The sequence below is a fragment of the Lampetra fluviatilis genome, chromosome 2, assembly GCF_964198595.1.
Source record: "Lampetra fluviatilis chromosome 2, kcLamFluv1.1, whole genome shotgun sequence".
In the NCBI taxonomy this organism is placed as follows: Eukaryota; Metazoa; Chordata; class Hyperoartia; order Petromyzontiformes; family Petromyzontidae; genus Lampetra; species Lampetra fluviatilis.
In genome coordinates, this window is record NC_136276.1 from 13,267,644 (window position 1) to 13,291,881 (window position 24,238).

Genomic DNA, 24,238 nt, shown 5'->3' on the forward strand with positions numbered 1-24,238 from the left:
ATATATGCTGGATGGTATTCCGTAATTAGCTTGGTACCAATTGCCTATGATAAAATTACCCGGAATGCATCTGCTTTTTTTAGATCTCAGAAGCTAAGCTTGACTGAACGTTGATAATGCTTGGATGGGCGGGCAGTCTACAGGGTGGCCCAAAAGTCAGGACACATAAATTTGCATTGTATATTCTTTAGCTTAATAATGTATATGTTACCACTATTACTATCTATTTTCCGCCTTCCTTTTAAGATGACATTTACAAAATCCTGAATGAATTGAGACAAAACGCGATTGATGAATATTCAAAGAGTACAGTGTACTCTTGAAAAAAGCCCTCAATGAATTCCAAAAAATTATTCATGCATGCATTAATGTGCATGGAATTCAGTATGAGCAATTGTTAACATAAACGAAATAACCCATCTGATTCGTTGAATCAAATGGGTTATTTAGCCTTATGTATCCTGACTTTTAGTCCACCCTGTATATGGGTTTAAGACTATAGGAGGTCAGTGTGCAGTGGAAAGCAGCACATAAAACCAAATATTGTACTGTACATTTATGCTATCCGCCTTTAGCCAATGCCCGCACTGATTGGCGTCATGAAATATGGTCAAAACTTTCAAAGAAACGAACGAACCTGTCCGTATGTCCAGTTGCCTGCTTGGACCAAGAGTCGTAAGTTCAATCGCCACGCAACAGATGGCGTTGGCGGCATCTACATCTGCAGAACGTGAAGAACCAGTGGCATCTACATCTGTAGAACGTGAAGAACCAGTGGCATCTACATCTGCAGAACGTGAAGAACCAGTGGCATCTACATCTGTAGAACGTGAAGAACCAGTGGCATCTACATCTGCAGAACGTGAAGAACCAGTGGCATCTACATCTGCAGAACGTGAAGAACCAGTGGCATCTACATCTGCAGAACGTGAAGAACCAGTGGCATCTACATCTGCAGAACGTGAAGAACCAGTGGCATCTACATCTGCAGAACGTGAAGAACCAGTGGCATCTACATCTGCAGAACGTGAAGAACCAGTAGCATCTACATCTGCAGAACGTGAAGAACCAGTGGCATCTACATCTGCAGAACGTGAAGAACCAGTGGCATCTACATCTGCAGAACGTGAAGAACCAGTGGCATCTACATCTGCAGAACGTGAAGAACCAGTGGCATCTACATCTGCAGAACGTGAAGAACCAGTGGCATCTACATCTGCAGAACGTGAAGAACCAGTGGCATCTACGTCTGCAGAACGTGAAGAACCAGTGGCATCTACATCTGCAGAACGTGAAGAACCAGTGGCATCTACATCTGCAGACCGTGAAGAACCAGTGGCATCTACATCTGCAGAACGTGAAGAACCAGTGGCATCTACGTCTGCAGAACGTGAAGAACCAGTGGCATCTACGTCTGCAGAACGTGAAGAACCAGTGGCATCTACGTCTGCAGAACGTGAAGAACCAGTGGCATCTACATCTGCAGAACGTGAAGAACCAGTGGCATCTACGTCTGCAGAACGTGAAGAACCAGTGGCATCTACATTAACAGGAGATGACACAGCTTTTAAAGCCATTCCCCGTGTTTAGTGTACATGCCGTACGACATGATTGGAATCGACAGGAGTAAAGTTGGACTGACGAACAGACCTGTGGAATATAACTCGTTCGTAAGTAGAGGAGTCCCTGTACTCTATCACTACTCAGTTTTGGCACTCGACAGCACGTGCATAGAAAGTATTTTAATTCGATGCAGCCATATGGTGCTTACTGTAGGTCATAAAAAAAAACAGGAGCAAACACCTTTACAAAAAATACCACAGTAATTGCACAAATCTTTTGGCGACACGTACATTTGAACCACTCTGCAAACTGAGGTGTGTTCGATGGAGCAGAGGCGTGAAAATATAAGGAAAGGGTAACGGTAATGTGCAGCTCTGCAACTGCTCGCCCACGTCACTACTGACAGAAGGACCTCCACTAGAGGGAGCTCCAGAAAGCCCCTCTGGAAGTTATTAGCCTACTCTATCAAACTGACCAGACATTTTTCGATTTAAAGCTTTCGTGACTGCAGGGATTCATCTTCTTGCTTCTTTCGGTAAAGTCACGTAGAATGAAAATAATAAAAGAATACAAATAAAACATAGTAAAATAATTATTTGAAAATAATAAAATAGTAAAACAAACGCATAATAAATTAATTATCTTTTATGCTTTATTTTTATTACTTTCTTATTTTCATTCTACGTGACTTTACTGACCAGACATCTTTGAGGAGTTTAGAGTACCCACCCTTTTACTCCTCAACACGCGACCTGCCCATTGACTAACTGCGGTGTGTGTACCCTTTATACTGCTGGATGGATAGAGGCGGCGTGGAGAGATTTAATAAACGTCCCCATTGTTTCCATTACAGGTCCAGTGTGCTAACCATTCCACCATGGCAGCATCCCAATTTATTTCTACACTATAAACCTACCATTAAGGTGTCCATAGAGGACATTTTCAATGGTTAATATAATGTTCTCTCGCCTGGGTAAGAGCACTTGAGTATGTGTAGGTAAATGTTCCACTTATTTTCGTCCGAAATGTGTTCATGTTCCCATCTCTAATAATGGGAAAAAATCTCACATGCCTTTTCATGAAGGTGTGTATCTGGCCCTGGGAGTGTTTAACTTGCAAAATATCCATTACAAAATGTAGATAAGTAAAAATTGCAACCCATTCGTTGAAGTTAACCTAAATAACTTTATTCACCCATGAGGCCATCCGCGTGCTATTCAAGCGCCCCATTGCATAGTGGCAGTGTAATTGCACGGAAATGGCGATGTAATGCAATTATGTACGTGGTGGTGTGTGGGCTGGCGTGTCTCAGCTGCGAGAAATTACCAAATCTTTAGGGATGCTTGAAGACGTTCAATATGCTCGTAAAAAAATAATACAGTATGCTGTACTTCTACCAACCACTTCAAGTGTGTATTAGCAGTTTATTTCTAATACAAAACACTGGTTATGGCTATTCCTTAATGAGGACGAAATACTTATGTGAAATGGGGTGTCCCTTTGGCATGTGGCCAATGACAATGAAGGACGCCTCTCACATTTTCTGTTGCTCGCCATTTCTTTTTTCCTCTCAGGGCATGTCTGCATATTTCTCTCTTTGTCTCTCACCCCCCTTCCCCACCTTCTTTTCACCCGTGCGTCTCGCGAGAGGCGTGCCGGCCTCATGGCGCACGCCGCCGCTGCCTGTGTGTGGCATGTGGGTCCCTGCAGGAAGCCTGCAGCTGTGGTTTGGTGGCGGTGGAACCTCATCGCCACGCACCGTCTCGGCCGGCATGCGGAACCTGGCCGACGGGCAGGTCCACGCGGTGAACGTGACGCGGCGCGGCACCCTCATCCTCCTGCAGGTGGATCACACGTGGCCTCTCGTTCGGAATTCTCGCCTGACACACGCGCGTGTTTACTCTTGGCCACACTGTTTTCCTCCCATGCGCGAGAATGCTCAACGTGCAATTGGCAAAAAGACATCTCGAGCAAGGTCCTCTCAAAAATACATCCCAGAAACAGTGGAGGATTTCCTGTGCATATAAAGCCCTGTATTATTACAACTGCGATATTTGTAAGTTCTGTAAATATTCTTCTTTCAGATGGCAGGAGGGAAAAACAACAGTTTTGAAACTTGTTATAGTTGAATGCTAAGTTTTTTTAACCCATCCAAGGAGGTAGTAGACGCGGTATGGATCACACCAACACCGCCAGGATATGCATGGATGGCCCATTCCTCGGTGATGTGTTTGACGGTTTGGACTTCATCACAGTTGCAGTTTGGCGATTCTTTGATCGCCGTCCATTTGTGGAAGGTGAACGCGCATCTCCCACTTTGCGTTGGAGTGCGGCTTAGCGAGCTCCATAGGTGTTGGAGGTGAGAGTTTCTCGGTGCTTCCCCAATCGGGTCCTCAATGGGGTTTTTGTTTGCCACGCCCACAGCCACCCACAATTCTGTCCAGCGAGCTCCGATGTAAATAACTGCCACGTATGCAGTTACGGTTTTTACAACGAGTGATTCGTGTATAACCTATGATCTATTATTGTTAACCCCATAAAGACCTGAAGTGCAGTAAATTTATAGATCAGGTCACTGAAATTAACTTAACACTTGTCTAATTGATAATTGTGCATACATTATCAGAGTTATGTTTTTTTTTTGCATTATGACTGCAGGTATTGTGGTCTATGCAAACATGACTCCTTGTAAAAAAAGGTGTCAGTTTTGTTGCCAGATAGAAGGGTCAAAAACCAATTATCATATTTTTTACTGGCAAATGAGGTTCCAATGGGGACTTGTCTAATTATTGCGTGTCACCGTTTGTAAGTGAGCGCTCATTGACAGACATGAGTTTTCTTTGCACATAGGAACTCAGAGTACCTCAAGTACATCTATAAAGTACAGTATTATTTATTGCAATCATTCAATGTGCTGGACTATGTGATGTTACACATTGTTTTTATTGTAAAACTACTACCTTGTTTTTCTTGACTTAAAGCTTTCGTGACTGCAAGAATTCATACTTTCGTAGATAAGCAAGGTCCACTCAAAAATAAATCTTCAGAAACAGTGGAGGAATTCCTGTGCATATAAAGCCCTGTATTATTACAACTGCGATGTGATTTAATTTTCATCTACATGGCTTTACCGAAAGACCCAAAGAGTATAAATTTGTTTTACTATACTAATTTTACTACTGTGTATGGAAATACATTTCGGAGCTAAATCTCATTGTCGAGGTCTTTTAACCACAAGCGGACTTCAGAACAAAGTTCATGTAGCTTTGCTACGCCTCCGTTGAAGCAGTGCAGACCATAGTAGTTTACTATGTGGTCCATAGTTTGGCTCGCAATCGGACTGTGGCTTGTCTCTAATTATCCGTTCATGAAGATGTGCGCATTGGGCTGTTGATGTTTTGATGCGATTGATGGTTACAACAGTGTCTTTGAGGAATGTCAAAGTCAGAAGGTGCGATGTGCGAGTCTCGTCGTCAAATAGAATGTTTTACAGTAGACTTGTGTTCATAGCTTCCAGGACAACGATTCGATATTGCAACATGACTTGCATGGCAACGCTGCGCCTTGGTGTGATATAAACAAGGGATGATCACAGCCACATTTCAAACTCCTCTGGAAGATACTTGTTTTAAGCCCAATAAATTGACAGCTGACATTAACTGCATTAAGTCTCAGATGTCGCAGCAATGAATACACGGTGCAGTTTCTCTGCAGTTCAGAAAAAAATGTGTCCCAAGGGTTGTAATCTTTTAGGTACAGTATTTTCTGTTCTGGCAATGAGAGGGAGGCATAATGATTACTATACTAGAGCAGAAAAGACTGAGCAGAAAAGGCTAAGCCTCCCCCTCATTATTAGAGCGTGTGCTCCCCTCAGTAAAGGCCACTACTCATAGCCTCCTCCAGCGACCTGCATGAAGTGCTTTTGGCTGCTAGTAGTAGTAACCAATCAGCAGGCCCTCATGTCTGAGTGCATAAAGTACTCGTCAAATGTGTCGTCAATTAGTCAGCAAAACCAGCAATTGTAATTATATCCGAAATGTCAGAAGAGAAAACACATAAGTTAAAGCTAATATGGGAGTCCTCGTGAGAATCCAAGGCAGTGGACATGGCGGTGGTTGCTAGGGATTACATCATCGCCCCACTTCACAAGCCAATCAGATACCAGGAAATAAAAAAACATGGCCACCATTAAATCACTCAATCTTTCATCCTTGGCATCATGTCATTTCTCCATGCACTTCAGCCGGTCAATATGATTCATAATTTATGTTTCAGATTTGGTCACGGATTGATCTGGTTACATTTCTGTCATAAAATCATTATTCTGACTTCCTGGATTTTCCTGAAGATGCTTTGCATAGCTTAAAGTGAAACATCTTGTTTCTAATTGCTAAATGTGTTTGTGTGAATTGTTCTTCAAAACTTAACGGGAAGCATGGCATATGAAACGCTTGTACACCTGACAATTTCATTTGTTTGGCTATATTGTGTGGTGAAGGGTTTTATGACAGATATTTAACCGGATCATTACTTGGCCAAATCAAAACAAAATTGAATCAATACAGTCTCACCTTGCCCAATGCTGTTTTATCGAATGCGTGTTTCGACTATACGTGGTTTACTTATTGCGGTACGTTTTCCAGAACACGAGGGTAATGTTTGAGCTATACGTGGTTTGACGCTGCTCAGATTCACATTGCTGCGTCGACAAGTAGAAGTAGTGGCTGGTGCACTCGTAGACGCTGCAGATGAATATCTCATAGCCATCTTCCCTCCCCAACACTCTCATGCGGTGGTCTCACTCCATGCTTTACCAGCATCCCGTGCACATCTTCCTCACCCTTGTAATCCCCTTCCAACACCCCCACCAACATCATCCTCACATTCATAATCACCATCATTCGTTGAAAGTTCAAGAAACATTTTCAGGTTCACTTTATTTATTTTAGTTAACATCCCAATTCTTTTTTACTATATATATTATGTGTATGTTTTTTTTCTGTAATAAGGGGGTAAATCATCTTCTAATTGAAAGTTAAACAAAACGAACCCAGGAACACAACCCCATTTTTACCATAAGGTTTATTATTTGTCTAACTCAGTTTTGCTCAAAACGTTATTTTCCAGGAACGTAACCCCCACGTTCGCGAGGTATTACTGTACTAAGCTTGTCATTTTGTTATTTCAGAATTTATTGAATTGGCGTTTTTACACTGACTTTGACAATCGACTTATGCGCTGCCCCAGGCTCCTGTTGCCACAATACGCCCGCTCCTGGATGACACTTCACTGCAACCAATTGAGCGAATGAAGCACCATCCAGATTGCTGCGTTGTCACTGCATCCCTTCAGCTTCATTGTAATGTCGCCCTCATGGGTTATGGCTAAACTAACACATGTTTGCAGAGCTCCCAGATTGTTGCTCAGGTTGGCACAGAATGAGAAGTCACAGATTTAATTGCTCTGTGATTAGCAGCTAACCTCTCATGGGCTAGACTGAGAGAGCAGTGTACCCCGACCAAACCCTGCTTGTAGCTGGTGTATCTTCAGAATTGTATCTACAATGTCTTATATTTAGTTGTGTGCTTCCCTGGTGTAACACGAGATCAGCTTGATGTGTTCACAGGCGTGATTTACACTACCGTGACATCAATGCCATATTCATAATAATGTTGTTGATGTAGCGTTTACCCTGGATATATGTCTGTGAACTTTAATTGTGATGGGAACAACACTCCACAGTGTAATGGAGAAGCCTTGGCGTCTGGAGGCTTACTGAAAAGACGGATGTGAAATTAATAGATGCAATGTGTATAGTACAGCCTTTATGTTATAGCCATTGGCTTTTTGTGGTGACAGTTGATTGGCAATAACAAGCAGGCTGAAGATTATCTTTTTAAAAAAATTACTCTCTCCGCAAATTCGCATAGAATGATGGTGCCGTGCAACTTCTTATTGTTGTTCAGAGAAGTTTCAAACGTTTATCAAAATAGCAGTAAATGGTACGTGCATCGGACAGCTAAGGGCAGATGTAATGAAGTTCCGCGTGCCTCACTGAGCCTTCTCTCAGCAATACCCTTACTCATTCACCCGTACACTCGCACTAAACAATATAAGCACCAGGAAAATTGCATTCCGAGTTAAAATATACATATATGGAATGCTTATAAATTTTCAATTTATTGCCGTCTCACGAAAGCAGCCCTAGAGTTTGACGATTTATGAAAAATGGATTTGTGTGCAGTTACACAATTTAACAATGGCATATTTTTTTTTTTAAGAACGTATAAAGATCGTTGCCTGCAATCCCCCTGTAACCCTTGGGGAATGCTCATGTAGGTGGAGCTGCCCGAGTGTGCTCAAGGAGATGTTGATATCACGCTCTTCGTGTGTTTGTGAGTTTTTTTGTAGGCGTATTTTCTCCGCAGCAAGATGTGTCGGTCATTCACTGTTTGCTTTTTGGTACGACGCCTGCAGCGCGTATTTTGACTGTTCGCTGTCGGAACGGTTGCTCATCTTTGGGGTTTAATAGCTACACGTAAATATGGGCATTTCAGCACCTCGGCATGCATCAGCATCAACCCCACCTTGAACCCATACCAACATTCCCACCCGTGGGTCCTGGTAAAAACAACTCAGACAGGGTTCACAGGAGAGTTACCATGCTCTGCCTGCAGTTGAGCAAAATATGTTGCCTCTGTTTGTACACGTTTGTGTGTGTGCATTTGTGCGTGGGTTTGTGTGTATGTTAGCATATGTCGGGAGTGCACTAATTACGATGGTAGTCTAGTGGTTTGCGCATTGCGCTACGAATCCGGAGGACCAAAGTTTGATTCCCAGCTACAGCTAGCATCAGTGGTGATTATCTGAACCACATATTGGGCATCCCTGACTCAAACTTAAATGAGTCCCTTGTGCGGTGTGTAAAATGTTGGCACTGGGTAAACAAAGGCAGATTGGTATGGTCCTGGCCACACCACTCCCTCATGCGCCGTACTCGCCTTCATAGATGCTTGCTAATGGCATTTGCCCCAACAGTCTGTGTAGGTTATGTGGGGGCTCATTAGTTGACATGTGTACCATATTGTGAGTGTGTGTTTACCTTCGTGGGGAGTGATAGTGTAGCAGTTATTGTGAACCCTGTGACCCGATTTCTATCCCCGCTCATGACCAACACCAGTGACAATTATCTGAACTGGACCTCCCCTAAAACGTCTCGGGCTCAAATGAGTGCTCAGTGTGGTGTGTACACATCTCTACTAGGGGGACAAAGGCGGATGGGCATAGTGCTGGTCACTCGCCCCCTCGTGTGCCGTGCCAACCTTAATTAGGTGCTCGCTAACAGCACTTTCCCCAACAGTCCGTTAAAGGCTATACAGGGAATCTTTGTCTTTGTTTACTTGTGTGCATATTTGTGAGCGGAGTCTCTACGGGAGTTCTAAATGGCTCGTGCTGAGTGATGGAAAAAGAAATCAAGTTTTCTTGATCTCCATCTCCCTGACTCTTGCCGTGGCTTGCAGGAAATCCATTTGTTTTCTGGATTGAGATAAAATACAAATGCAATTGTAAGTGACGTGTGGGATATTAGTGGCTTCCACCTAACAACAGAAAGTAGCGAAGGGGTTGCTTATGCAAGCGTGGAAGGTTGCAAAGAAAAATAGGGTATGTATTTTGGGAGAATATGGAAAGTGCTCTCAGCATCCTGACGTTTTAATGGGCCTCCAGGATGCTTTGTGATAAAGGGGCTGGCAAGGCTGCCACTGTAATGAGGGTGAGAGTAGTCATGCTGCCGGGAACAACCATAACTCACGACGTGTAATCGACATGATTAAGTTTGGCTTTGGGTCTTCTGTGCAAAAAAAAATATAATTATAAATTTACATATTCAGTATCCTGAATATGGCGTGAAGCACACATTTATTGCTGATTGTCTTTCTCTGAATAATAAGCGACCAAAATACACACACAGAAATAATAATATGGTCACATTAGCCCCAGTTGGTCTTCATTTTTCCATTTATTGCATAACACATTTATTCGTGGTTAATTCTCCTTTTTATCCCCACCCCCTTCCCCGTGGTGTTTCTGCCACTCTCAATGCTCACCATGGTTTCCCACGACGCCGGCGCCTCACTCTAACCGGGGACTTGTCGTGCATCGTGATCGCCCGGACCACAGCTGGACCATTACCTCCCCACTGCGCATCGCCTGCCGGCCGGCCATGCCCCTCATCCCCGAGCTGCCGACAAACTCTACCTCGGCCGGGTGCCCGGTGAGAGCCTGCCCCCCCATGTCCTCGTGCCGTGTCTGATGTGGATTGTTCAGTGACGGGAACACTTGTCAACAGAGTGCCACTTAAGTGTGGCAATACATCATGGGACCTCCTTTGCCAGGACCAAAATATTATAATAGGGTTTTCCCCTTTTTTCTGGCTACAAAACAGGTGTTAATATGTTAAAACAAAAAACTGAAACCTTTTACAAGGAATCATGTCTGCATTAACCACAATGCTTGTGGGTCCTCTGGTCTAACACCGTTTGAGACGAGGCTCAAAAGAAAGCTGTCTCTGGTGTGGACCAATCAGTTTCAAGGACAATGCATAAATTATCAGGGTATGTTTTTTGTTTGCATTCTGACCACAAGCATTGTTGTCAATGCAGACATGATTCCTTGTAAAAGGTTTCAGTTTGGTGTTTTAACATCTTAACACCTGTTTTGTTGCCAGAAAAAAGGGGGAAAACTCGTGGCAATACATTTATTAAATACCTGCAACGCCTCACCACCTATTTCCTAACACTGCCTTATAACAACAAAAAATATGTAGTTGACACGTTTTGGGTTATGGTCTCTCTTGAGAGCAGAAATAGAGGGCAGAATATTGTTATTTGCGGTTGGAGACAGCATTAAAAAAATATATATATATCACACAGCTTACTGATGTTAAATCTAAGGGTTCTTTCCTGCAGTTTTCCTTATATAACATAGGTGAAATAATGTTTTCCTAATCGTAATACAAACAAAATACAGAACGTCCTATGTTGCTTTATGTTATGATATATTAATCGCTGCATTAGCCTCTTACTCTCCCAAAATGTTGTGCCTGTCTGTATATATTTGTAGGAGTTGTGGCTAATCCTGACAAAAGTAGGTTCCTGTATAAACTATTTATTGGCATGTGTAGCAGTGCTTTGTACACCACATGGGTGACACCTGTCACATCCCATCTCCAGGCAGAAACGTAACCAGCGTGTTTTGCCACAACATAACGAGCGACATCTGTAATTGAACCTTCCCACCGATGGCTCGACCATCCCTACCTCTAACCTCTCTGCTGGCCTCCTTAACAACATCCCGGATGCAGCAACCCCAGGGCTTTCAGTGTCTCATTGTTGCAAAGGTTCACCGCCTACTTGCAGCGAGCAGCCTCACAATAAGCACGGCCACCCTTCGCGGGAGCTTAACCCTTGACGTGTCACAGCATATTACTTTAACTTAAACGCGTTACACAGCTGCGCGAGAAAATACGTCGAGCAGAGAGAGGCTGTTTAGACGAGTGGTAAAATTACGTTGTCACTGTCGACGAGCAGGGCTCTTGCTTGTCAAGCCCCCGTAAGGCCCTTTAACGATGACCGCCGTTGGCACTGCAGCAGACTGGGCTGTGTCGCCGCGTCGCGACACGCTGCCTTCCCAAGGTGCGTCTGTGCACGCCGCCGGTTGACGTGCTATTCTCAGCGCTGCCATTGATTTTCGGTCACTTGTAAACTTTTCCTGAGCAACTGCCCTGCCGAACACTGTCAGTAAAGAAACAATCTTCTCGAGTTAGTTGAATGTGGTCATTCTTTTTTTTTTGGCAGCCTTGAAAGGAATATTAGATTACGTTTTTGCTCTTTCTGCGCTTACGGCAATGGAAGCGGTGTTCAGTTGGGTCTGGTGTGCACGTTGGATTGGAACATCGGGCAAATCTTTTCCAAAGATGTGGATAAGAAATACCGCACAAAAAATCTGAGAAATGTAAGAATATATCCGCAGCTGTCAGGTTGAAAAGAGCCTTAATTAACTCGATTGGGACAAGTCAAGACTATTATCGTTTTGCAAGCTCCACTTTAATAATTTTGATTGGTTAATTAACGTTGACACACCTGTTGCACGGAGAAACCGAGCATATTAATGTTCTGCCTAATTAAAATAACATTAATCAAGGTTGCATTTGCTTGCCTGAACTTCAGCTGAGTTCTGATTGTCTTTCGAGGTATAGAAATAACTGCAAGTGAATGTGTAAGCTACCATTAAAATGTCATTATCATGCTGAGTCCCTGAGTACCAGAGGTCACAAACGGGTTTTGATTCCTTACCCGTACCCGGCCGCACCACGGTCGCAAATGGGTACCCGTACTCGTACCCGGCCGTTCATATATCCATATAGATTAACGGTTTGTGCTGAAACACTGCTAAGCCTCATGGCAATGAGTCGTAGCAGAGCAAGCCTATATTTTAATCAATGAGGCACTTTGACTCCAGTATGGGGATTGCAGTCTTCACCTGTATAAACTATCCCAAAGCCATTATTGGTTTTAACGGGACGTGGCGAGGTGGGAGTGGGGCTGGAAGGGAAAGGCTTGTAAACAACCCAGAATGCATACCAAAGACAGCATTGTTTAGGGAACAATAGTCATACGCGCGAACCATGTAAATTAGCACCAGTGGATTACATGGGTGACAGTGTAAAGAGACCCATACGCGTAATCAGATGATGGGGATATCGATAGACAAAAATGGACAGTCATGTTATGAAATTGAAGCGGTTGTCATTAACGGAATCTTTAGTGGAGTTTTTTTTACCCTCGGTGTGCAGCTGGCAGGCAGGTCGGGAGGATAAATCTCGCAAGCATTTCCCATTGAACAGGCATCGTTTGTTTGGTTGTGTGGTCCAGTATAATCACATTTGAGAAATCAAAGTGGTGTCCTTTAGCCAAGGCGTGTTTAGCCACTAATGAGCACTTCAAATGCAAGTTAATTCATTCAATTAATTCACATGGGCGGGTTGCACATTCATATTCTGCAAGCCGAGACTGGAGCCGCCGGTTTTTGTGTCGCCAATGTATTCCGCCTTGCAGACCTCACACAATTGAGACTGTAGTGCGTCTGTCATGTGAGACATATCCCTCTTTAGGGTTTAAAATGGGTGACGTGCAGTGTGCATGCTGGTTAGCAAGCAGGGGAAGAGCTTGGAAAAATGTAAAGTCCTGGGTATTAAGGAGTATGCAGTCACTGGCCGCCAGTGACATCATCACGATATTGGACACATGCTGTTGGGATAGGTTGTGTCTTGGAAGGTGCATCCAAGCAGGGCAGCCATAGCTATGGGACCTTTTTGTCAGTATCAAAAGTATGAGAAAAATAAAAATAGGTGTTACACTTTATGGCAATTAAACAGGAGGAGCGTGGTCTGCCCCCCTCTCTCTCTGCCCCAACCCCTCCCCACACTCTCTCGATTTAAAGCCTCGACACAGTGGCGCTGTCTTTCTTTTGTATCATTCTTTGGAGAAGCGTGGTCAGCCAGGTGGGCTGTTGGCTGTTGTGTTGTCCGGCTCTCTGTGTTGTGTTGCATTGTGTTTCTAAGTTTACTATGTTGGTTTTTTTTTTCATTCTTACCTGATGACGGTTGCTTGTGTTGCAATAGAAACGTCGTATTCTATTATTATTTGATTTGATTTTCTAGATGACTTTACCGAAAGAACCAAAGAGTAATTCCTGCAGTCACGAAAGCTTCGAATCTAGTTTGAATAAAACAGGTGTTAAGATGTAACTGCTCAACCCCAGCTATAAATGCTCTGATACGTGCATTGTCTTTGTATTGTTTGCCTTTTGGCGTTCTCTGGTCTAACACTGGTGAGACAATGCCATAAAGAAGGCGATCTCTGGTATAGGCAAATCAGTGTCAAAGAGAATGCATATATTATTTGCATATGGTTAATGCAGACATCATGCCTTGCCAAAAGGTATCTATTTGGTATTTGAGCATCTTAACACCTGTTTTATTGCCAGGAAGGCCATCTTTCAAAAAAAAACCTCACAGGCAAAATATGATCTTTGCCAGTACATATTTTGCATCTCGACAAAGATGCCATGTTCGGCTCACCATGTTGTTGCCTAAAGATCGAGGACTTAAGATTTGGTCTCTGTGCAGGTCTGTTTGTGCTTCATCTACACACATGTTAAGAGACTGTCGGAGGCAGTGTGTGTACCAAGGACGTCCAAGAAGGGGAGCTTGCCTTCGTGTGGTGTGTTTTGTTAAATTGTAAACTGAATGGAATGAAACACAGATTTGATGCAGTCATGCATCAGTGGCATGATCTGTGCAACACGGACCACAACGCTGTCATCCATGTAATGTACCGAGCGGCACATATCTTGATGAGTCCCAGCAAAAGCTGCGGGTTTCAAGTTTGTCCTGGACAAGCTTTGTACAAATTGGCAACACGAGAGAGTGTCTTGCAGTTCCCAGTAATTCTTGATAATCTGTGCCATGAGGTTGTTCAGAAAATTTGGAAAGATTCCATCTGGTCCTGCAGTTTTCCCAGCTCGAGTGCATTGTCTCTCTCTGCCCCAGTGAAAGGGGTCAATAAATGAGATGATTGGGTGGTGCTGCTGCTCTATTGGCAGTGCGCTGAGATGTAATCTGACCGCAAATGTCCTTGTAGGGCAGTGATTTTGAGGTTTGAAGTAATTAGGTAGCAATGTTGTCTGCTTTGATTTTTGCCTTGGTCTTTGAACTGGGTTGGCACCACTGCTGGGGTGAGTAAAGTTCAGCCGCGCCACCAGTTTTTCCAGCGTTGTTGTGTTGCATTTGTAGTGAGTCCAACTGAGTCGCAAACGTTGTCCTGGGAGCAACACGTTTTATTTCACCAACTCAACACACAACATAACGTAACCTACACTTGGGTGTTGAACGCCCATCTAGCCACGCTACGGCAGAACTAGACACGGTTCGCTATCCCGGTCCCGACCACGAGCTGGGTCCCGGACCGCGTGGCTAGAGGCTTCTTCAACCCGACGTGGATCTTCTTCACCAACAACCCGAAGAACCCCGAGCCCCTCACGGGGCCCCCGTTATATCGGCCTGGGCTGGGGCTGGCTCCACCCCTCGCCCCGCCCAACTTCTAGACCTCTTGAGCTCTTTCCCAAAGGCTCCCAAGAGCTCCTTTATACCACGTGACCGCCCAGCGGCCCCCATCTACCGGTGGCCCCCCTCCAATATCATCCGGTCACGTGTCGGAAGGTCAACCAGCGTATCATGCCCCAATGTAACCCTGGCTGGATGACACTCTCTCTCGCTCCCTCACTGGGAGCCCGCACCGCACACTGTACGTGGTGCTTCCGCGCTGACCAGCGCTCACCCAAGCCCCACTAGGGCTGGTACTACGCCCAGTAACCGGGCTGCACATAATGACAACATATTATCCACCGTGGCCTCACAAGCCCGGCACCACACAGTGACATTCACAGTCACTACGTATTTGCTGGGTTGTTTTTTTGCATTCATTTTCATTGGGTTCAACAAGACATAGTAGTAGGTTTTTACCCTTTAAACTGGTACAAAACTGACACCTTTATACAAGGCATCATGTTTGCAATAACCACAACACAAGCAGTCAAAATGCAAACAAAAAGAAACAACTCTGATAATGATAATAATATGCACTGTCCTTGAAGTTCAACAAGACATGTTGAGCTTTTTTTCAAACTACGGGGTATACTACATCTTGTGGCTTTGTTTATGACTGCTAAAGTAGCCGAAATTATTGGGGCGTTTTCCAGGATCCAACAGATGTTGGCATTGGTGGACTGTTTTAATAAGTTCCAGTCAGCTTTAAGAAAATCATATTTGGCTCTGGTGGTGATGTTGTCACCTGTACTATAATGGCAATGTGGATGATAGCAGGATGGTGGTTTTATGGGAAAACTTTTACGACCATCCTCTAAACAGTGCTATGGCTTCCGCTTGAGTTTTTTTAAAGGAAATGGAGGTCAAGAGTAAGTTTAGTCCTGTTGCCACCTCACTGAGTGGATCGTTCCGCACCCTTTCACATTCTTCTGACGATGCTCAGCCAATAAGGAAAATGCCCAGTCCCATCCTTGATCCTATAGCCCCATGATGTGTGGGTTTCCCACATGGATAATGGATTGGCTAGTAGATGATAACGACGATTGGGGTTGATGTATTAGGTCGCCAGCATTTGTTACTGATAGTTTGCCGACTCAAATTGTAATCGGTAAAACATCTGCAAAGTTGTTCGCTACTTGACTGTACAGCTTTCAACACCTTGCTTCAAGTATGTTGCAACGCCCTACATTGGATTTGCGGCTGAATTTCAAGTGGACTTCCTGTCACTACAGGATGTCGATCCGGTGTTTCTTCAATAGCCATTGTGAGGTGCGTGCATTTCTCGTGATAAATAATTGTCAATGTTGAGTTGGTAGAGATGAGTGCCATCTCTCATGTTCGAGTTAACTTTACCCTCACAAGAGGCTTTTTGATGTCGTCAGTTTTTTTTCACATCGGGAGATCATTGAGACAATAAGCCCGGTACAGTTTGTGGTGAGATTAGTTGTGAAGATTTATGTAACGTAAGGCTTTACACAACGGTACTGGTCACGTGTAAGGATGTCATCATCACCGAACCTTGCTGTAGAGAGTCATTCTCGTTTTGGTTTGACTTTCTAGCATCAAATGCCATAGTGCCTCAAATATATTAATTCAATTCAACACAAAACACGTTACAATCAGGAGACCTTGGGCAGCTCAAAACCACATATAAGCACCGCAAGGTCACTCTTCGGAATGGATGTTTTTTGTTAATAGTCTGTAGTAATAATATAACATTTACTTTTTCAGCCACGTGTCACTGCTCTGCCGGGCTGTGCTCAGAAGGCTGCTTCGCCAGGCACTTTGCGTGCCACACGAGCAGCGAGCAGTTGGCCCTGGAGCATTCAGCACTCATGGCAGGCACAGGCAATAGAGCACGATTGTAATCTTCAAACTCCGCAATTAAAACGAAATAATGTACTGTTGCTCCAAGGCCGCTACTGTCTTGTGCTATCTTGTAAGAAGAAGAACCTAAGAAAAAACACAAATACAACCTGGAATAAATTGAAGCCGATGTGTTTTGTGTCATTTCTGAGAATGGCACGGAGGTCACCCTTGCAAAAGAGGCAATGTTTCACGTGCCTCAATGGGTTTATTTAATCTCACGGTTTAATACATGGCACTGACTGACTGGTATTTCTTACACAACATACAGGATATGGTTTCAATGACAACGTCTCATGAATTTGGTTATATTTATTTCCCGCTCCCCATTTTTGGTTTTATTTCACCATTTATATTTTCACCATTATCAACTCTAGTGACCACTGACGTTACGAGATATATATGTATCAGAGTTAAACTATTTATCTGACATAGCAGTGTTTATGCGAGGGTATTTTTCACCTTTGCCATGAGATTGCTTTGTAGACTGACGATAAGGAAATATAAATTACGGGAGTAAAATAATGCTGTGGAGGGGTAAACTAACTCTGATCCTGACTGAACCATTCGCTTTACACTTTTCCAAACTTTTTGAATCCCTGAAGTAATTTGGTGAATTCGTTGCAACTAAGGATATGCTGACGCAGCATGTGAGCATTAAAAATGCATTCAATCTGGATGAAATCAAGAAGCAGTTGGGGATTTCAAACTGATAGTTGCTTTGGAAAGTGGGCAATATCCAAGTGCTGTACAAGATTGTGATTGCCTTGGAGCAGAACCTGTAACTGAGTTCAGGTTGTGTGATTACAAGGAATGCAGAGCTGCGTTCATCATAGGCAGTAATTTCGCCATTTAAACATAATACATTATTTTTTAAACGTCTAACGCGCACAATATTCGTTCACCGAGTCACTCTAAAAGCACTTGGATATTGCCTACAAAGAGAAAGTGACTCAGAGGAGTGAGGAAACTATTAAACTATGTTTTTTTACTAGGTAAGGCGCACTGAACTGTATAGCTATTTTTAAGAAGCGACTTGGCCACAAATGATAACCCAATGAATTGGCTTATCACGTGGAAATGTATAGCAGCCAAGAGGAACCATAGACAAGCAGGAAGGCAGACACCTGTTGAGCCGGTGCCAACAATTGCCCATATGCTAAGGTGTTATTAGCCACTATGAGACCTCCTTTACCAGTGGCAAAATATAGTAATAGGTTTTTACCCTTTCAACTGGTACAAAAAACTGACACCTTTATACAAGGCATCATATTTGCAATAACCACAACACAAGCAGTCAAAATACAAACAAAAAGAAACAACTCTGATGATGATAATGATATACACTGTCCTTGAAGTTGATTGGTCCACACCCGAGACAGCTTTTCTTAGAGCCTAGTCTCCATTGGTGTGGGGCCAGATGTGTTATTAGCCAATTAGGGAGCGTTTGCATGTGGGACGAAACTGGACCACCCGGAGAAACCTCACGCATATGAGGGGGAAACACTCTATCCCATACGGATGAAACAGGTGGAGCCCACATTTGAGCTGTACACCTGGATTGCATTTTTCTAGCGAGCCAGGGTTTGGCACCTCGGTGCACACGGGAAGGGAGTTTCACAACATTTGTGTGATCCCCCACAACCCTCACTGCAGTGCAGGTATACAGCGTGCGCTACCACAGCGAGGTCCTGATTTGCTAAAGCGGCAAATAAATAATTGACCTACGGTGTATTGTAGCCTGCAGGGGGGGCAGACATTTAAAAAAATGGCGGTAACTGCACCCCTACTCTCCGCTGGGTGTGAGAAATGAGGTCAGGCATAAAGTGAGTTTTCCATCCTCACTACCCAACGATTCTCGAGAGCCACATTTGCCCACCTAGAAGACGAGAGGTAACGAAGCTGCCGCGCGAGTTGTGAGGTTCTGCATAGAGCTCGAAAGATTGAACTGTTGGGAAATTTGAAGGCTCAATTCCGTGCTCGTAGTCACAAAACACATGCTTACAACCTGATCGCCGCTTGCCTCGTGCTGATGCCAATGAAGCTCGGCAGAACAAAAACACATTCCTCCTGCGGAGGGAGCTGGTAGCAACGTTGGGTTGCTCGGTCAATGGCCAGGGTCAACGGCGGCGTGGTGTATTCCACAAATTATGCCCGACTGTGAGGGTGGGCACAAGCCGGCGTGAGTAGGTTAAACGTTGAGTTTTATGAGGGAACCACGGGGTGACCAGCCCCTCCCCACCCAGCCCCACCCCTCCCACCCCCCACCCAGCCCCTCCCCACCCTCCCCACCCAGCCCCTCCCCACCCTCCCACCCAGCCCCTCCCCACCCTCCCCACCCAGCCTCTCCCCATCCTCCCCTCCCCACCCAGCCCCACCCTCCCCACCCAGCCCCACCCTCCCCACCCAGCCCCTCCCCACCCTCCCCTCCCCACCCAGCCCCACCCTCCCCACCCAGCCCAACCAGCCCCTCCCTCCCCACCCAGCCCCTCCCTGCACGACGGACGGACACAATAATCCCCTGTGGGCTGGTGTAACCAAGAGGTTCTTAACAGTATTATTCCATCTCTTTGTGTGTCGAGAGAGGGTAAATGCCAGGATGTGCAATATTTATGCAGTTGTTGATTCTAATTTGTAGCAATATTCGTCATGCTACACTCGTGGGATAGCGGTTTCTGAGCTCCCTCTGCATCTGTCGGAATGTGTAAGTGTGAATGCCACTGCACGTTTTCCACTTTCAGTGCACAGACCGCGGGTTAACTAGCAAGTGTTTAAGCTGTCTTGGAGATGGCATATTACCGAATCAAATTCATCGTGACTTATGACTCATTTATTCTTCTTCACGAATTGTAATAAAACGAATTTTACAGGTAAATTTTCCTGTAAATTAAATTTCTGACAAATCAGCGTGGAATGCTTTGCGAACAGCCTAAGAGCTTACGCTTAATTGTCCAACTTGGAGACACCTATATCAATTATTGAAGCAATTTTGCTTTTGCAAAGTTATATTTGTGTAATTATTAAAATACTCATACTGCATATTTATTTTCACTCGGATTAAATTAACATTTTATTATTTCTAGTCGCACAAAGTCAGACTCAATTGTTTTTTACAGTCGGTTATTTTCCGATTTTTCTGAATAGTTTTTGCATTTATGTATGCACAAAGATCCCCATGTAGCTTTGTCAGGCTGTTGGGGCAAATGCTGTTAGCGAGCGCTTATTAAGGCCGGCATAGCACACAAGGGGACTGGGTAGCCAGCACCACGCCTTTGTCTCCCCAGTGTTGATGTTTAAGCAATGCACCAGGTACTGATTGTATACATATATGCATAGTTAACCTATGCATATATGTATACAAACACACATATCACCTATATAACATTTCAGAATATTGTGAAGACTGAGTCCACCAAGAGGATGACCAGGACCAGTTCAGATATTCACCAATGATGTGGGCCATTGAACCCATGTCTACAGGTTCATAGCGCAATGTCTTTAATTACTGCGCCAGGCAAAGACAAAGATCTCCCGTGTAGCCTTAACAGACTTTTGGGACAAGTGCTGTTTTAGCGAGCACCAATGAAGGCCGGCACGGCACATGAGGGGGTGGATGGTCAGCACCACGCCTGGCTGCCTTTGTCTCCCTAGTGACGAAGATTACACACCGCACCGGGTACTCATTTGAAGCTAAGTTGACCTAGGGGAGGCACAGGACTGGTTCAGATCATCGCTATCACGAGTATTAGCTTTGAGTGGGAATCAAACTCGGGTCGCCGGGTTCGTAGTGCAGCGCGCTAACCACTGCACCATACACACAAACACACGTAACATACTTTGTCCATCATATTTGCAATGAGTTATTAAATATAACAGTGTTAAGGATTAGAGGCTTTGCCATCCACGAGACAGAAACCGATCCCCTCCGGCTGTACGACAGGGCTGTCTCCAAATCAAATGGCTCGTTACCTGCCGAATGACCAGTTAATTGCAGTTTGATGAATACAGACCAAGTGCACACTTGCATGAACCTACCGTAAATGGATCCATCTTTTTGAGCAATACCTTGCAGCTTGCCTAAACGAAACACAATGTTAAGGCATTCTGCTTCGTTTAACAATACAGCTTGAGAATGTTTTTCACCAGACTTTGAGAAATTACTTGTATTAAACTTACCACCAATACGAGTGTAAAAAAACATAAATATAAAATAATTAGTTTATGATTTGATACGTTATGCAAGTTTCATATTGCTGGGAATGTGTACTTGGGTATGAACGATATTAACCACAGACCGTTTGCTTGGGGTACTTCATGTGCCTTGACTTTTTTTCAATTTTAAACGTCATTTTGCATTAAAGAATTATGTTCTAAATGTTTCAGCACTGGCTTATCTCATTTTGAAACTGATTTGTAAAATTAAAGAATTGTTGTTTCTCCTGTAGCGTGACGTTTCCAGTTTGGTGGGAGAATTTGTTTTTCTATTGTAGGAATATAGTAATATTACGGTTGTCAAACGATGTAATGCACACCATTTATCAATGCATGGCTTACCCACCCAGTGGTACCCTGCCTCATTTATATCTTGCATATATTTTCATATCTTATCAAATTGTTCGTGACTTGAAATTCCTAATCATACGTTCTTAGTCCAGCATTCCCTTTAAAAATAAAGAGGTATGTGGATTTAATAATAATTATTTGACTAAACTAAACTTTAAATGTTATTAGGTAAGGCCTACTAAACTATATAGCTCTTTTTTCAGAAGCGACCTGGCCACATATTATAGGTCAACGAAGTGGCTTATCACGTGCAAATGTATAACAGCCAAATACTTTGAACGCATGTTGATTTTAAATGTGGAGGGAAAACCCAGAGGACCCGGATACAAATCTGCGCAACCACGGGGAGAACATGCAAACTCCACATCTACAGGCGTCAGGCTTGAGATCGAACTCACGACTTGTAATACCAGGCGAGGTCGTTAACATCTCGCCATCATGGCACCCCATTATTGTAGCAGGAGAATCAGGGAGACGCGTTCCTCGTTGAGCCATTCATTTGAGAGCGGCATTGTTTCGTCGACAATGAATCTCTATTTCCGTACATTATGATTAATATATGAATGTGCCTCCGAAGATTATGACTCAACAATTCGCGGCTCTCGCATATGCATGCTTGAACCACAGAAATAATTTCAATGTCGCATTCGGGCTGTAAAAAGCAAAAAATAATTAAGCTAATGTAATTGCATCAGAGCAACAAAAAAGTACAAACACCACATTCATTAGAAAACACGTGGTGTATGTGCATTGTAAATTGAGGCAAGTTAAATATTTGCTTCCTATTATTCATACTGTTTGCCGCATAAAACATGATCGTCATTAATCTTCCTCTGCGCGGTGCAGTGATCACAGCCAACTCAGCTTGGGGGTGGGGTGGGGTTGGTGTTGGGGATCTGGCTAACCTTGAACCTACTGGGTCAAGCTCACGGGTGAGTCTGCAAGTTCACCTGCATGCCACCTGCCCTGTCACTCTCTCAGACGAGGTACCACTGGAGCCGGAGGTCGCTGGGCTGAACTGGCGAGGGTTCGGCGGCTGCCTCTCCCGAGTGCAGTACAACGGCCGGGCGCCGCTCAAGGCCGCCCTGCGCCAGGGACCGCACTCCTCGCTTGTCGTCACGGTGACGGGTCGCCTCGTCCCTTCCAGCTGTGCGGCCGTGCCCCAGACGGTCGCTCCGGTGTCCCCGAGCACGCCTTACCCGTGGGCGCACCAGCATGGTGAGGCGCGTGGGCAGGCGGTATCGTTCGTCAATTCGTTGAAGCGGAAAGTTGCCAAAACGAACCTGGGAAAGTCGCTGGATATATCGAAAAATATCGAGACATCGTTCGTTAACGGATTTGGGATCCTTAACACTGACCTGGAATCGCTCCCAATCACGTCCTCATCCCAGAAAGTCGCCAGATTTGTCGCTGGTCGCTGTGACAGCCACACAAGTTGTGAGCTCTAGGGATAGAATCGCTATGTTGGCTATACTGGGAAAGAGTCGTTATACTTTGTACGTGTGCTCGGTTTATGTGTGCACGTGTTGAACAGTTTGCCTGCTGCACTATCAGAATAAGAACATTTACACTGGAGGAATCTGATGAGCTATGAAGCTCTTTTTCACAGATGTCCAGTACCTTTGAACCCGGAGAGCTGAGTTCGATTCCTGGCCAAGGATAACATCGGTGACAAATATCTGAACCGATCTTGGACCTCCCTTAGGTAAACTCAGCCCTAAATGAGTACCTGGTGCAGTGTTTAAACATCATCATTGGGGAGACAAAGACGGCCAGGTATGGTGCTGGCCTCATGTGCTGTACGGGCCTTAATAGAAGCTCGCGAACAAAACTTGCTCCAAGAGTCTGTTCAAGGCTATTTGGGGGATTCATACTCATTGGGTCTTTCGGTAAAGTCACGTAAATAGAAAATAATAGATCACGACGTTTCGATCGCAACACAAGCAATCGTCTTCAGGTGAGAGAGAGAGAGAGAAAACTGCTGAGACAAGGTCTTGTATAGGCCTGAGAAGGGTGCATCAAGGTAGGTGGGTGATGATAGCCAGTAGGTTTGCAGAGTACCTTCGTTTTGGAAAAATCAATATCGTGTGAGCCCACGGCGTTCAAACAATGATCAGCCACAAAGATTTGTTCATGAAGCCATCCAGATATATAAACATAGACACAACTTCAACCGAGAAGATGGGTACAAATTGAGCAATCATTTGGAAGGACGTTATTAAACGGGTAAAGTCTTAACTTGCTATGATGTTTCCATCTTTTCTACCGATGTTAACTGACTCTCTGAGTTTCATTACGAGGTTGGATGTCTTTGTATTGACAGGCTGGGTGTCCACTGCCCCAGCCCCTGTGGTTGGACCATCTCTAGCTCCACCCACCTACCTTGATGCACCCACCTCAGGCCTATATAAGACCTTGTCTCAGCAGCTCGAAACGTCGTGATCTATTATTTTCTATTCACGTGACTTTGACCGAAAGACCCAAAGAGTATGAATTCCTGCTGTCACGAAAGCTTTAAATCAAGATTCATTTGGGGGATCTTTGTCTTTGTGTTGACAGAAGCGGAGGAGGAGGAGTGGAGCGAGGACCCCGTCTCGACGCCGCTGAGTGCTGACTCGATTGTGATAGGAGGTACCGACCCGCAGCAGCATCCTGTATCTCACTCCACCCGGATTGGTCGCAGTTTTAGCAACCACTCGACACGTGTCAGCAGCTGTTCATTTCGTCGCTCACCCAGCAGTGGCAGAGACACCGCTGCCACATTGAATTGTCTCGTGAATCTGTGAAGGTCCACAGAGGCTAGTCACATTGCACCGTGCCGATTCAAGGGTAATCATTCCTGCTTGTGCACATTTTGCTTTCTACAAACCGACGACATCCCTGTACGCAACTCAACTACTGGAAATCCGTGAATGAAGAGCTTTATAGCTCATCGGATTCCTAAATATTCGGATTCTCATAGAAGCCTTCAACTCGTGCATGCTTTTAAACTTCAGACATCATTCAGGTTCACGTGTATTTTGTTTAACTAGGTGAGAACTCATGAGATCAGGACAGCCTCGTTTGTGAGAGTGGCCAGGG

At 44.5% G+C, this 24,238-nt stretch overlaps 1 protein-coding gene across 1 annotated transcript in view; it reads left to right on the top strand.

Annotated features, from left to right (window-relative positions):
* LOC144943033 (contactin-associated protein-like 2) overlaps positions 1–24,238 on the top strand; it is a 146,601-nt gene that overhangs the window by 117,426 nt on the left and 4,937 nt on the right. Inside the window, exons 20-23 of the mRNA XM_078870202.1 lie at positions 3,278–3,407; positions 9,742–9,835; positions 22,139–22,375; positions 23,717–23,788. Of these exons, the coding sequence (XP_078726328.1) occupies positions 3,278–3,407; positions 9,742–9,835; positions 22,139–22,375; positions 23,717–23,788 (533 nt within the window). The remainder of the gene's footprint in view (positions 1–3,277; positions 3,408–9,741; positions 9,836–22,138; positions 22,376–23,716; positions 23,789–24,238) is intronic.